Raw genomic sequence first — 15,762 nt, forward strand, 5'->3', positions numbered from 1 at the left:
CGCCTGATTCTGCTGTGAGCCAGTGTGATGACATCATTTGTCCACTGAACGATGGACGAGTCACAATTCTAGTGAGGTTGTGAAGGGTGTGCTGGCCGAGTCATGTGCTATGGCAGTTGTGTTGGTGGGGTTCTGTGTTGTTTCTTGTGGGGACATTTCTAGTCCCCTTCTGGGCGCTGTAGCCTCTTAGCACTCCTGGCTCCAGTTCACACATGTTTGTACACGACTGGCTGATGGACCTGTATTCCTTGGAATTAAGTAAGCGTGGCAGATTCGAAGGAGGGCAGATTCTGAACAGGAGTGTGCATCCTGAAAGAACACTGTCCTTGTGAACTGTCACTAGCCCTAAAGAGCAGAGGCAGAGAAGCACTAGAACGGGAAGATCTGGTTAGCCTCCCTTTCCCTAGCAATGATTGATTCGACTTTCCAGAGCACAAGATTCACCTGGTACAACTTTCTCCAAAGCTTCCAAGCACTCTCCAATGTTGAGAGAAGTGAGCTAGACTGAGGAATGAACCAGAGCTGACTTATCAGAGGGTTAGGAGCTGTGGTTTATAGTACAGAGATATGTTCTCACACCTGGAAGATCTGCCTCTACAAGAAAGCTAATCCCCTTCTCTTTCACTCAGTCTAACCTCACTGTCTGTCATTTCTAGAATGCAAGCTCTCTCAAACTTAAACTATTATTAAATGCGGCATCTAGTGGTACTAGTTCTTTCTTTTACCTGATGCTTTTTCTGGCAATTCAGGAAATGTGTGCTAGGCACCTTATGCTTTAAAACAAACATAACAAAACACAACTTAAGTGATGTACCTTGCTCAAGGTTGTAAGGTTTGTAGATGTTAAGTATCCTAAAGGTTTAGCTAGTGTTGGCCATTATGTTACAATCTACCAAAAGTAGTATTGTTTCACTTTGGAAATTTTTGTGGGGACAGGGGTGAGGGAAGTGAATGAAGTCAATGTCGCACAAACATTGCTTGAAAATATTTCACTTGAAAGATTCTGCTCCTTTTCATATCCTCAGCATTTCCTGTGGCTTTTGTGACTGAAAAATATTACTAATATGGATATATTGCACTTTTAATATGTTCTGGAAATATTACATATTCTTCAGTACAATAATGAACTTATTTTACATTACTTAAAATAGAGTGGACTGCATATACTTTTGTCCTAACCCTGATTCCCTCCCTCTTGTTTTTTTTTCTTTTTGTCTTTTGCCAGTGGTGAGGCTTGAACTTGGCCTGGGCACTGTTCCTAAGTTCCTGAACTCAAGGCAAGTGCTCTACCACTTGAGCCACAGCACCACCTCCACTTTTCTGGTGGTTAATTGGAGATAACATTTGTAGGCAGAAATTCCATAATATGATTTTTTTTTTTTTTTGCTCTAGGGATGTCCAAAAGGAAAACAAAAAGAAAAAGTCCTCATGAAATATATGAAAATTTCATTCCCATAAATTGAGATATTCAGCCTATAACAAATTTATTTTATTTTTTTATTTTTTTGGGGGGGGGTCTGATTGTGGGGCCTGAACTCGGCCTGGGCGCTGGCCCTCAGCTCTTCAGCTCAAGGCTAGCGCTCTACCACTTGAGCCACAGCGCCACTTCCGGCTTTTTTCACTTTGCTTATGTGGTGCTGAGGAATCGAACCCAGGGCCTCAGGCATGCAAGGCAAGTGCTCTACCACTGAGCCACCTTCCCAGCCCCCTATTTTATGTTTTTTAAAGTAAAAAACAAACTATTGTAATGCAGAAAAAGTTAAAACTAGAATTCATACATTGCCCTTTAATGGTTCACTTGGTCTTGAGAAGGCTGGCCTGGCCAAAGTGCAACCATATTGGATATTAAGGCCATTTTGTAAAAAAGGCTTTTACTGACACGAGTTCAGGTTCCTAGAAAAATGGCAGGACCAAAACCGCTCTACTGGTAACTCCCTAGCAACAGTCAATCAGTAACTAGCAGGAAAGTAAAACTCCAGATTTTTAAGATAGCATAGTTAACATATTTTGCTGCTCAACTGCTTAGCCTGAGCACTTTAGCCAATAAGATTGTTACAAGACTTACTTACTAAATGTTAACCAATCATGTAACCACTAAGTTGGAAACCTCCTACCCTTGCTAAAACCACAATAAAAACCCTGCTGAATTGGAAGTCAGGGCTCTCAACTCTGACCCGCTGTGTTGGTGAAGGTTATGAGTCCAGGCTGGAGCTTGCAATAAATGACTCTCGTGTGCTTGCATCAGAATCGGTTCATTGGTGGTCTTTGGGGATCCTTATCTGGGCATAGCAGCAGTCTTTACTTGCAAAAGCAAACTCACTGAATTCTAGACAATTGACTTTTGTGGTGATTTGCATTATTCATCCACTGGTTGAAAAGTTCACTTCATTGTACTTCAGAAATTTGTCTCCTACATAGTTTTATTAAAAACAAAGCTGTAGATGACCTAGAATTTCCTATATAATTTACCAACCAATATATACTGGCAAAAATATGCAGTCATTTCATTCATTTAAAGTTTTGAGAAGCTACATTTTAGGCTGGACTCAGCATTGCATTTCTGTTAGTATTGATTGTTGAACAGATGAGGCTTTACTCATGTCATTTTCTTACTGAGGATAGTTGGTTTAGGATGATATCATTCCTATTAAAAGTAATTTATGTTCTTGATTAGGCCGTGTATATCCAGCAGAATAGCCAAGATTCTTAACAATATATTGTGTTAAGGGAGGCAGTCACTAAGGAATTTTCAAAACTTTGTTCACACAATATTCATTGACATCTTTTTGGCCAAAGCAAGTTAAATGACAAAGTCCAGATCAATGCTTGAGGCTACTTTGTTAGAGAAAGATGAGCTATCTGGGATCCATTATTGAAACAGGAAGCCACAAGAAATATATATTCTATTCACTTTCCCCTGTAATTCTGAGTTTAAAACACTGAGTTGTAACCAACATTTTGCATGATGTTTAAATATTCCAAAACATGAGATATAGTAAAATACTCAATGGAGTCCTATGTGATATCTTTACATTAACCAGAAAATAGTTCATAGATTCCTAAGTGCAATTCTGTAATTTCTAATTTTAGTAAAGAGATTATATGTCTCTCTTTGACTTAGATTATTCAACAATTTTTTAGGGAAAAGGTCTTCTGTACAGGAAGGTGGTTTTTTTTTTCTTTTCTTTTCCAATCCATGTGAATGTATTGCCTTGAGCAGGAAAATTTAAGACAAATTTGAAAGATTAAAAATTAGAGTTACATTTTACAATTGCAAATTGCTGATTTTTCTTTTGTAAACTTCCTGGCGCTAGCACTAACCCCCACCCCCACCCCAATTTCTGGAAACAAGGAATTGAGTAAAAAGTTTTGGAGCCCAGATGCGTGCCCTGGGACTAGATCTGTGGTCATAGATAAAGAACAAACAAGTAAATTCCCCAAGTGGCCTAATGGGACACAAGAATGGGACCCAAGATAAGGACCCAAGATAAGGACCACCTGGCAAGTCCAGCAAACTAAGCCAAATGTTAATCACAAGCCTGTAACTATGTAAACTCCCCTCCCGGGTGACGCTCCCCCTAGACTTGCCCCAAGCCAACTGTTTTACAAAGAGTGTTATAAACTTCCCCTCAGAGTGTATAGTGATTTTTAAATGGGCCAATCCTGGGACACCTGGTGTTATATGCTAATCTTGTGGTTTTTGCCTTTAAGAATGCCTGTAACCACTGCTCAGGGATCTCTCCCTTGCAGGGGCAGAGAGACCATTTGCACAAACGCTGAATAAACTCTTGCTTGTTGCATCTACTGGTTTGGAGTCTTGGTTTCTGGAGCACCCTCCCATAGACGAAAGTATCCCAGGAGTCTGGGATCTTTCAAAATTCATATTGGTTGTTTCCTGATTCCATTTCATTTGCTTTCTCTTCCAGCTTTGCTTTCACAATCATCTCTGCATTGCCAACAGCAACAAAAAATGAGTGGATCCCTGGTGAGTTTTTTGCTTATGTCTTTATTTGCTTTTTAGGAACTTTTTATTAACAATGTGCTCCAAAATTAAAATGGAAGAGTAGAAAATATTTAGCCTCAGGAAAACATTCATAAATAAGATAAAGATGGCTTTTAGATTTAGTAGATTATATGTTCTTAAGAGTCAAACTGAGGGAGGGGGCTGGGAAGTAGCTCAGTGGTAGAGCGCTTGCCATGCACGCAGGAGGCCTTGGGTTCCTCAGCACCACATAAGCAGAAAAATAAAAAGCCAGAAGTGACACTGTGGCTCAAGTTGGTAGAGTGCTAGCCTTGAGCTGAAGAGCTGAGGGACAGCACCCAGGCCCAGAGTTCAGACCCCCCTCAAAAAAAAGAGTCAAACTGAGTTGAATACAAGTTTACCTCAAATTTGTCTCTGTTTTTACTGATGTGAGAAAAAGTAGCAAGCGCTACATGATCCACTGACACTTAGGAGGTAGTATGCTAACTTCTTATGGAATGTAGATTTGCTGGCCCTTGGTCAGAAATCTTACCCTTATTAGACACAAATTAAACTATCTTCATGATGCTAAACTGGGTAGTGATTATTTTTGGAGTAACTGAATTAGTATGATTCCAAGTATCTTTGAATGTTAAAGGCCTGAGTAAGCCATCTACATGAAGAATTAGAAAAATTAGGGCTGCGTCCATTTTACAATTTAATAACTGCTATTTCTGCTTCTGTAAACTTGCTTGTGCTAGCACAGACCCTCCCGGGAAATAAGTAAAAAAGTTTCAGAGTCCAGATACAGGCCCTGGGACAAGGTCTGCAGACATAGATAAAGAACAAAAGAGTATGTTCTTCTAAATTCCTGTTTAGAATCTCTCAGCAAGGGACTCAAGATAAAGACCATCTGGCAAGCCCAGCAAACTAGGTCAAATGTCAACCAATCACGAGCCTGTAACTATGTAGACTCCCCTCCAGGGAAGCCTCCCCCTAGAGATCCAACCAGTTTATGATGAGTGTTACAAGACTTCCCGTGCAACAAAATGATTGCTGGAGTATATGATGATTTTTAAATTGAGCCAATCCCGGGGCACCCGGTGTCTTATGCTAATCCTATGGTTTTTGCCTTTAAAAGTGCCTGTAAAGGCTGCTCAGGGCTCCCTGTCTGCCCAGGACACAGTCCGTTTGCGCAAACGCCAAATAAACTCCTCTTGCTTGTTGCATCTGCTGGTTTGGAGTCTTGGTTCCTGGGGTGCCCTCCTGTTGAAGAAAGTATCCCAGTGAGTCTGGGGTCTTTCATATATACTTAAATGACTGTCCACATATAACCCTTGGCTGTTGGGTCTTTTCTATAGGGAGTGGAACAGGCTGCATGGAGTTGTATTTTTTTTTCCAAAGCTCATCAATTGCTTAAATTACTGTCAAACCCCATGACTGCATTTATTGTTTTTCTTACTTGACTGTTGTGCTATATTTAAAGACTTTGTCTGTGGCCTTTCTAGAAATATGTTTTTATTCTCTTTTAAATTGACCTCCTACGCTATTTTCCTCCATTACTCTCTTTCTTTCCTTTTATTATTTTTTCTTTTTTGGGGGGGGTCCAGTAGTGGGGCCTGGGCGCTATCCCTCAGCTCTTCAGCTCAAGGTTAGCGCTTTACCACTTGAGCCACAGCACTACTTCTGGCTTTTTTTTTCTTTTTGCTTATGTGGTGCTAAGGAATCGAACCCAGGGCCTCATGCATGCAAGGCAAGCGCTCTACCACTGAGCCACCTTCCCAGCCCCTTATTATTATTTTTTAATTAAACAAAAGTTTACACTTACATAAATCAGGCAAAGAGATATCCTTTTGGATAATGTCACTCCCTCCCTCACTTTTCCCCAGTTTTTTTCCTCCCTTCATACCCACAAGTTCTATAGTTCTTTTTCAACATGGTTTCCAGTGAGTACCATTGCTTTCCTTTTATTTGAAAATAGAGACATTGGTGATAAGGGTCCTTGATCAAAGGAACGAAACTAATACAAAGTGAAGTCAAGCAAAGCTTTATTCCCTGCCAAGTATCAAGAATCAAACTAACTGGTCAGGGCCGTGTCTGTGGAGAGTGACCCCCACCTAGTCTCACAGGCTAGCTTTTATAGGGCAAAACAGCAAACTACAAACTAATTGTAAACATGTAGCTAATTTTACTCTTATTGGTTAAAACAGAAGGGTTACATATGTGCTTTTTACTGATTGGACACCTCCGCCTGGCCTGCCCTTCCCTCCTCCCCCTCCCAAGGCTTCATTTCTGCTAACTGGCCGTTTTTGGAAATTGTTTTTCTTTTTTTCTTTTGGTTCTGTAAGGTATATTAACTAAGTAGGTTTCATTAGGTAGCCGATCAAGAGAACACCATGAGCTATTGAGGCAGGAAAAGAAGTTTATTTACCGAACTGCTGCCTCCCCCCTCCCCCACCATGCATGGTGGAGAAGCACAGCTGAAAAGGAAAAGGGGGGTAGGGGAGGAAGAGCTGTGACCCCCCTGTGAGCCAGGACTTATCTAGGCCTGGGGCAGGTAGAGGTGTGGTCACACTGGATCTGGATGTAACCTCAGGGTCTGGGACCCTCCTAGGGTCAGATGGAAGGCATGTGACCAGAGGTGGCCCAGGATATGACCTAGTAGGAGGGGAAGGTGACTGCTTCCGGGTCTGCCAGTTACCTGGGTAACATATACTGGGCGGAAACTTAGCCAAAAAGGAGAGAGGTGTCCCTGTGCAGACCTTACAGTTCCCTTACAGACAGAGTCGGTTTGCCCTTACTGCACAAAGAACAGGTGCGGGCAAGGTCAGCTCATACTTTACAAACCAGATGGCTGCCTTTACAAAATGGAGTTACTTTGGTTAAGCTGGACCTAACAATTGGGTTTTTGCTTATTTCATCTTTGTGTTTATTTTTGTATTCTTTTTTTTTGGGGGGGGGGTCCGGTCGTGGGGCCTGAACCCTGGGCCTGGGCGCTGTCCCTCAGCTCTTCAGCTCAAGGCTAGCGCTCTACCGCTTGATCCACAGTGTCACTTCCGGCTTTTTTCTTTTTGTTTATGTGGTACTGAGGAATCGAACCCAGGGCCTCAGGCATGCAAGGCAAGCGCTCTACCACTGAGCCATCTTCCCAGCCCTATTTTTGTATTCTTAAAGGTATGCTTTTATGAGTGATATATTATTGAATTGTTTCCCTTTTTTCTCATGTCAGGCAATGGCATATATCTTTACTCCATTTACATTACATACTAATATGGTTTCATTTATGTCTACCATTTTGCTACTTACTTTCTCCTTGCTTTATCTGATATTTGTTACTTTCTATCTTTTTAGGGGTGTGATCATATCTTTCTAGCATAGTCATCTCTGGGTATCCACAAATAGCAAAATAGATGTTCATGTTTCTTATGTAAAACTGTGTTGTGATTTCATATAAGCAGCACACATCCATCTATATACTTTAAATCACCTCTGACAACTAGTACAAATTAAATGCAATGTAAGTCGTTGTTATTTGGTATTTTCCAGCGTATTATCACAAAATTTTAGGACTGTACATATTCAGTACAGTAGCTATATGTTTTCAAAGTTCTGGATCCATAGTTGGTTGAATTTGTGGGACTCACAAATATGCAAGGCCCACTGTATTTTAAGGTTATCATGGATGAGCACTAATGGAGTGTGGTACTACATTTTTCCTCATGAATGAAAAATGAGTGATTTTACATTTACTGGAAGTTCATCCTCAGCCTGAAGCATGATGTTTTAGAAGAAGCCAAACCTACAGGCAATTGTTCTATTGTTCTTGAGTTCTCATCTCTAGAACTACAAGAAAAAATATTTCTCTCTCAATTCTGTTTTTTTTTGGGGGGGGGAGGGGATCCGGTTGTGGGGCCTGAACTCTGGGCCTGGGCGCTGTCCCTCAGCTCTTCAGCTCAAGGCTAGCGCTCTACCACTTGAGCCACCGCACCACTCCCAGGTTTTTTTCTTTTTTGCTTATGTGGTGCTGAGGAATTGAACCCAGGGCCTCAGGCATGCAAGGCAAGTGCTCTACCACTGAGCCACCTTCCTAACCCCCTCAATTCTGTTTTGATATGGCAGCCATAGGAAACTAATATACTGTAATGCATTGCATTATTATTAGTTACTCTGAGTTTTGAATATGCTTAGAGTACTGTTTTACTGCATCAAAATCTATAGGTGCTTTACAAGGGAATAGCTCTATATATAAGCTTTATGCTTAATACCTTTAAAAAATTGGCTATATTGTGGCTTTGAACTTAGGGCATGACATGTACAAAGCAAGTGCAGTAGCAGCTGGATATTGGTTCTTTATCCCTAGTGCATGTACTTTTGTATTCAATACATGTATGGATGCACATATTGAATTGTCATTTATATGAATCATCTATATACTATTGTATTTTTGCATTAAGCCATCATTTAAAAAATTACATAAAATAAATATGTTTGTATCCATATCTGTGTGTGTGTGTGTGTGTGTGTGTGTGTGTGTAGAGGAGTAGTCCTTTATGCTTACCTACAATTTCACTATTTCTGTGATCCTGATTCTATGAGTGCGTCTAAGTTAGCACATATTGTGATGTAGCGCCTTTTCATGTAGCACTCTGGTAATGCAGGTGTGTTGCTGATAAATTAGCTTAATCAGAAAATATATTCAATACATATTTTTAGAATAGTTCCTCTGGAACTGTTGGGATAAGGGAAGTTATTTTCTTTTAATACTTTATACACATATTTCCTTTTGGTGTATTGGGGGGTCATCATTCATTTCTGGTATTGTTAAGCATAGTGACAGTAGAAAAATGGTTAGTCATTCTTTTTTTGTAGTGAGACTCAGCATGGGAGTTTATCTTTCCTTGTGCCTTCTGCATAAGACATTAGTACCAAATACTGTTGTACCCTCTTTTATTTTCTTCCAGATTTTGGATCATTTCCCTGATTTTTTTTTTCTTTTCTTTTCTTTTTTTCTTTGTTTTTGTTGGTTGTGGGGCTTGAACTCTGGGCCTGGGTGCTGTCCCTCAGCTCTTCAGCTTAAGGCTAGCACTCTATCACTGGAGCCACAACGCCACTTCCAGTTTTCTGGTGGTTTATTGGAGATAAGAGTTTCACAGACTTTCCTGCCTGGGCTGGCCTTGAACCGCAATCCTCAAAATCTCAGCCTCCTGAATAGCTAGGAGGCACCGGCTTTTTTGTTTTTTTTTTCCTAATCTTAAACTCAGGGTGTGGAAACTATCCCTGAGCTTGTTTTGCTTAAGGCTAGTTCACTCTACCACTTGAGCCATAGTGCCACTTCTGGCCTTTTCTGTGTATGTGCTACTAAGGAGTCAAACCCAGGGCTTCATGTATGTTAGGCCAGCACTCTACCACTGACCACCTTCCCAGCCCTTCCCTGATCTTTATTCTTATTTTTCTTTGCCTTGCTGGCGGTTGCTAGGTCTGACAGTGCTTTCTGATATTCTCTCTCTTAGTTCTTTTTCCATGTCCTTCCATCCTTCCATGAGGTACCAGTAAGTGCAAATATGGTCAAGACACATTTTATTTCATTATGATTAATGTTTTGTAATGCAGAAGGAGGAGGATGTCATAATAGTTAATGCTACCAGTTCTATGGTTTTTAGGAATGACGTATAAGAAGGCTTCAGAACATCTTTAGGGTTATACTAATAATGAGACCTTTATTGTGAGAACTAAGTAAAATATTCTGTGTTCCAGATTATTACTAATCAGTTTCTTGAGTACTGTTACTTTCTTTAACACTTACCTAGGAACTGTGTTTTTATAGATCTGCTAATGTGGTTGGTACCCCTTGTGATTTCTTTCTTTCTTTATTTTTTTTGGTCCAGTCGTGGGCCTGAACTCTGGGCCTGGGCGCTGTCCCTCAGCTCTTAGGCTCAAGGCTAGTGCTCTACGTCTTGAGCCACAGCGCCACTTCCGGATTTTTTCCCCTGCTTACGTTGTGCTGAGGAATCGAACCCAGGGCCTCATGCATGCAAGGCAAGCACTCTACCACTGAGCCACCTTCCCAGCCCTCTTTTTTTTTTAATGTTCATTTTTTTTTATTGTGAAAATACAGAGAGGTTACAATTACATGGGCAAGATAATGCGTACGTTTCTTATCAAGCATTGTAGCCTCCTCCTTTGTTTCCCCTTCCCATCCCTTCCCATCTTCCCCCTACCCCTCCACCCAATCCTCCCCGCTTCCCCCCCCCCACCAAAGCTGTAAAGTTCATTTTCGACATAACGACTTGTACATCTCATTGTTGCAATGGGTCCACCTGTATCCCTATTTAAACAATTTGTTTTTCCCCTTCCCCTCCACAAATTATACCCACATCAGATACAGTGAAAGCAGGGGTTATACTGTGGGGGAGGGACATACAAAGCAACAAAGAAATAACCCCTTGTGATTTCTTGACTGAGCTCTGGACGATCTAGATTCTAGGCATCTAGTTACAATTGATGCCAGTAGTGAAGGTCATTAGCTCTTTAAAAGAGGAATTTTATCTTGTTTCTATTGCTAGCACCAGAAGCACTTCCTGATTAATAAGGTAAAACTTATTTTAATAATTAATAAGTTTGTATAGAGGCAGCTATTCATACTTTGACTTTTCTTTCCTGTATGGCATAGATAACAGAGCAAGGTCCAGCCATTTTTTTTCCAGTCCTGAGGCTTGAACTCAGGGCCTGGGCATTGTCCCTGAGCTGCTTTTGTTCAAGGCTAGCACACTATTACTTGAGCCCCAGTGCCATTTCCAGCTTTTTCTGTTTATGTGGTACTTAGGAATTAAACCCAAGGCTTCATTCATGCTAGGCCAGCCCTCTACCAATAAGCAACATTCCTGGCTCTCCAACCATTTTATGTAAGACAGAAACATACATGTAGAGAAATAGAGTCCTCAGAGTTGGTTATCTCCTGACTCATGGCTAATGACTTCTTAAATATGCCATTACAGGGGTTGGTATCATTTGAGGATGTGTCTGTGGACTTCAGCTGGGAGGAGTGGAAGGACCTGGATGATGGTCAGAGGACCCTGTATAAGGATGTAATGCTGGAGATCTATAGCAACCTGGTGTCCTTGGGTGAGCAAAGGTCACATTAATTCTCATGAGCAAGTGCTTTGTTCTTGATAGATATATGAATATGGATCAGATTTAATGCTATTTAGATGTAATATTCTGTTTTGTTTTTTTTTGGGGGGGGGGGGGGAGTCCGGTCATGGGGCCTGAAATCTGGGCTTGGGCACTGTCCCTCAGCTCTTCAGCTCAAGACTAGTGCTCTACCACTTGAGCCACAGCGCCACTTCCGGCTTTTTTCTTTTTGCTTATGTGGTGCTGAGGAATCGAACCCAGGGCCTTGAGCATGCAAGGCAAGCGCTCTACCACTGAGCCACCTTCCCAGCCCAATATTCTGTTTTTTGAGGACCATCATGTCCCCATAAGAGAAAGTTCATTCTTCAAAGTAGTTTGGTGAAAGTTCTATACTATTACCCAATAACAGGGCACTAGTTTTCCAAATCTGACTTACTTCTGAAGCCAGAGCAAACAGCAGAGCCATTGATGGAAGAAGGATACTCTAATCAGGGCTTCCCAGGTGATTCAGTGCAGTTTAGACAGGGAGGTTGTGAAGATCAGAGCCAGTGTGGCTGTGTTGAGCTGTTCTCCACAGTTCCCACAGTTTCTTCACCTGAAGACAGATCCTGTCATGCATTGGACATCTGCCCTCTGCAGTCTTCATTGGTATCTCTTTTATAAATGTACCTCCTCATTTTTGTTTCTTTAAGTATTACTGAGACTCTAGTCATGTTCTGGCTCTTAGACTTTCTTCTTGGTTAGTTTTTCTATATTTTCAGTTACTGTTTCTCTATCCAATTATAAAATCTTTCCCCCTAAACATTTACTAATACTTCATAAATTCCTTCAAGGTTGGTTAGTAGAATAATTTGCATGTGCTTTTATTTTTGTGACGTGTAGATAACAAGAAAAATCAAATATATTTCCTTTTAATGAACTTAATACTATTTTCAGAACAGACACAAACAAAACAAATATGTTTAGTTGTGAGATGAGATCCACAAAGAAGTTTTTGTTTTTCTTTTGTCCGTCATGGCGCTTGAACTCTGGGCCTGAGCTCTCCAGCTCAAAGCAAGCGCTCTACCACTTGAGTCACAGCACCACTTCCAGTTTTCTGAGTGGTTTATTGGAGATAAGAGTCTCATGGAGTTTTGATGGGGCTGACTTTGAACCGCGATCCTCAGATGTCATCCTCCTAAGAAGCTAGGATTACAGGCGTGAGCCACTGGCGCCCAGCTTCCACAAAGAAGTTTTACCTGGATGAGACTGAGGAAAATATTGAATAAGAGATATTATTATTTATTTTTATGTTTTTTTTTTTTTTGTCAGTTGTGGGCCTGAACTCTGGGCCTGGACACTGTCCCTCAGCTCTTCAGCTCAAGGTTAGTCCTCTACCACTTGAGCCACAGCGCCACTTCCGGCTTTTTCTGCTTATGTGGTGCTGAAGAATCGAACCCAGGGCCTCATGCTTACAAGGCAAGCACTCTACCACTGAGCCACCTTCCCAGCCCAAGAGATATTATTTACTTAAGAAAACTTTATTTTATTTTAATATTTATTTATTTTTGTTGTTTTTTATTTTTTGGGTCCGGTTGTGGGGCCTGAACTCTGGGCCTGGGGGCTGTCCTTCAGCTCTTCAGCTCAAGGCTAACACTCTACCACTTGAGCCACAGTGCCACTTCTGGCTTTTTTCTTTTTGCTTATGTGATGCTGAGGAATCGAACCCAGGGCCTCAGGCATGCAAAGCAAGCGCTCTACCACTGAGCCACCTTCCCAGCCCCTATTTTAATATTTAAAATTTTATTGTAAACACGATGTACAGAGTAGTTACAGTTACATTTGTCAGGAAATGAGGACATTGCTGTTGGAAAGTGTTATGCAATACCTCATTTTCTCTCCCTGTTTCCCCCAGGATAACTTAATTTTTATGTGATGCTTTTCTAAATTTGCCATATGATATACAGGTTGATATACAATCTAATATGAAGTGTACATCACTATTATAGACACGAATTTGGAATTCAGTCATTTAAAACTGGTATTTAAAATCAAAAGCACATATTTGAGGTCTTCTTTAGAATTGATGAGAAATAAGAAAATAGGTTCAAAAGTAGCCTTCTACCAGGTTGTGTGAGATCATTACACCAGACCAAAGTTCTATATTCCCCATTGACAGGACACTGTGTTCCTAAACCTGAAGTGATTGTTAAGCTGGAGCAAGGAGCAGAACCATGGCTGGGAGAAGCCCTAGATAAGAATATCACAGGTGAGTCAGCATTTGCTGGACATGGATGTTAAAAAGAGAGAGCTCAGAAGATGTGACTATATTGAGATGTTCTCGTTCCTATCCCATCTCCTGGATTCCTGTGTTCCTGATTCTTTCCAGCAGGTACTAGGGTAATGGATGAAGACATACTATAACTTTGTAATAACATCATAAGAGGAGGAATGAATGTAACTAACCTACATGACTTAATAGACAATGTCTCTCCTTTTTTTGCCTCTATATCATCAGATTTTACCAAGGCTAGCTTATGGGAATTACAGGAACAGATCAAATAGGCATATTCTAAGCAATAAGAAATAAGATATCGGGGGGTTGGGAAGGTGGCTCGGTAGAGTGCTTGCCTTGCTTGCATGATACCCTGGGTTCGATTCCTTAGCACCACATAAGCAGAAAAAGCTGGAAGTGGTGCTGTGGCTCAAGTGGTACGGTACTAGCCTTGAGCTGAAGAGCTGAGGGACAGTGCCCAGGCCCAGAGTTCAGGTCCCACGACCAGCCAAAAAAAAAAAAAAAAAGAAATAAGATTTCAGAAGGCAGTAATGTGAGTACACAAAGGCACTTTTCCTGTCTTTGACAGGAAGATTAGAAAAAGATCTTGTATAAATCAGGTGCCTGTAATCCTAGCAACTCAAAAGGCTGAGATCTGAGGACTGTGGTTCAGAGCAAGCCAGGGCAGGAAATTTTGTGAGATTCTTATTTCCAGTTAACCACCAGGAAACCAGAAGTGGCACGGTGGCTCATGTGGTAGAGTGCTAGCTTTGAGCTGAAGAGCTCAGGCCCAGGCCCAGAGTTCAAGCCCCAATACCAGCACCACAACCCCCCCCCCCAAAAAAAAAAATCCTGTCTTAAACACAGGATAAAGAACCATAAAACAATAAGTTTTCTGCTAAGATCAGTCACTCTGCAAATATTCACAGTTCCCATCGGGATCAGGGTCCCCATACTGTGTGTGGCAGAAAAGAAGTTCTTTGGACTCAAGTCCAAGTGAACCAACACTAATGGGGAGCATCCTAAAATCTGTGTGAGAGTATTTAAGGTTAGCATTTCTCTTTTATCTTTGGAACCCATTCTGAAACAAAAAAAGAAAATAGAAAACTTAAAGGAATTCCATTTTCTGTTAACCCTGAAGATAGATGGTATCAGGAACTAAGGAGGACAGGATATTTGCAGCCTCAGATAAGTCAGAAAAGAAACTTCTCAACGGTGGAGCAGAAACCTAGGATTCAGAACCAAAGCTTTTAAAAAATGTAACCAAGTTTGGGGGTCTAGTGTGTTTGGGCAATGCTATGAAAATAGGAATGTGGAAGATATTTTTTAGAACATACAAAAAAAAAGAGACTTGAAAATCCCCATAGGTACCAGGTAGAATTTTCTGGGAGGAGAGTTTCTCAAAGATAGGCATGAATCCTCCCTTCAGGAACCACTCCTGATTAGGTGACAGGTAATTTACCCTTTTATATATCCTTAGGTTCTCTGAACCTGGAACACATGTTGTCTTCAAATCTAAAGGTTTCAGAAGGAAAGTAGCACATAATTTTTGCAAAATATATAAAAACTTCCCTAAAACAAAACAAAATTGAGCCGGGTGCTGGTGGCTCGTGCCTGTAATCCTAGCTACTCAGAATGCTGAAGACTGAAGATCTCAGTTCAAAGCCAGCCCAGTCAGGAAAGTCCATGAGACTCTTATCTCCAGTTAACCACCAGAAAACTGGAAATGATACTGTGGCTCAAGTGGTAGAGCTGAAGACCTCAGGGACAGTGCCCAGACCTAGAGTTCAAGCCCTGCAACAGACCAAAAATAAAAAAAAAATGGAAAGAAAAGAAAGGAAGAGAAATAATTGGCAGATTATTTGTCTTCAGTTTAAAAGCAATAGCAGTTATTGAGTATTTTGACCAAATATTTCCTCTGATATTTAAACACACAATAAAACTTCAAGAACCAGAGAAGAATATGATTATATTAGTATTTGTTAAGTAACTCCTTAGGGAGGAATGCATTCAATTCTCATAATTCCATTCCTAGTAGTATTATCTTTAGTAAGTAGAATGGGCGGAAATGTGTTTACCTTTACTTGAGTATTCTCTAAGTAATTCTTGGATGCCATCATGATTTTAATCTACTTATTTGTTAAACATTTTAGATGTCCAGCAAGTAGATGGCTTCGGTGAAATGTGCCAGGAAAGTCCAGACAGACATCTGTTACAAGTCATAATCAAAAGTAGCAACATAGTGGAGGAAAGAGTTCGTTTTTTAGGTGTAAAAAATGAAACAAATCTTCTTACTACAAACCAGATCTCAGTGTACAGCGAGAAACTCTCTCAGGAGAGATACCCTATGAATATAATGAATGTAATTACCAGAAATCAGATCTCAGCAAGCCTCAGAGAACTCAAGCAGGAAACA

General features: G+C 40.8%; 1 protein-coding gene across 1 annotated transcript in view; it reads left to right on the forward strand.

Annotated features, from left to right (window-relative positions):
* The window catches only part of LOC122112123 (zinc finger protein 268-like), a 32,653-nt gene extending 19,326 nt beyond the window's left edge, over window positions 1–13,327 (forward strand). The window contains exons 4-6 of the mRNA XM_042684967.1: window positions 3,927–3,985; window positions 10,957–11,093; window positions 13,251–13,327. Coding sequence (XP_042540901.1) covers window positions 3,927–3,985; window positions 10,957–11,093; window positions 13,251–13,266 — 212 coding nt within the window. The 3' untranslated portion in view covers window positions 13,267–13,327. The remainder of the gene's footprint in view (window positions 1–3,926; window positions 3,986–10,956; window positions 11,094–13,250) is intronic.
* The last annotated feature ends 2,435 nt before the right edge of the window (window positions 13,328–15,762 follow it).

This window comes from Dipodomys spectabilis, unplaced genomic scaffold (genome assembly GCF_019054845.1).
Source record: "Dipodomys spectabilis isolate Male_0828 unplaced genomic scaffold, ASM1905484v1 ptg000092l, whole genome shotgun sequence".
In the NCBI taxonomy this organism is placed as follows: Eukaryota; Metazoa; Chordata; class Mammalia; order Rodentia; family Heteromyidae; genus Dipodomys; species Dipodomys spectabilis.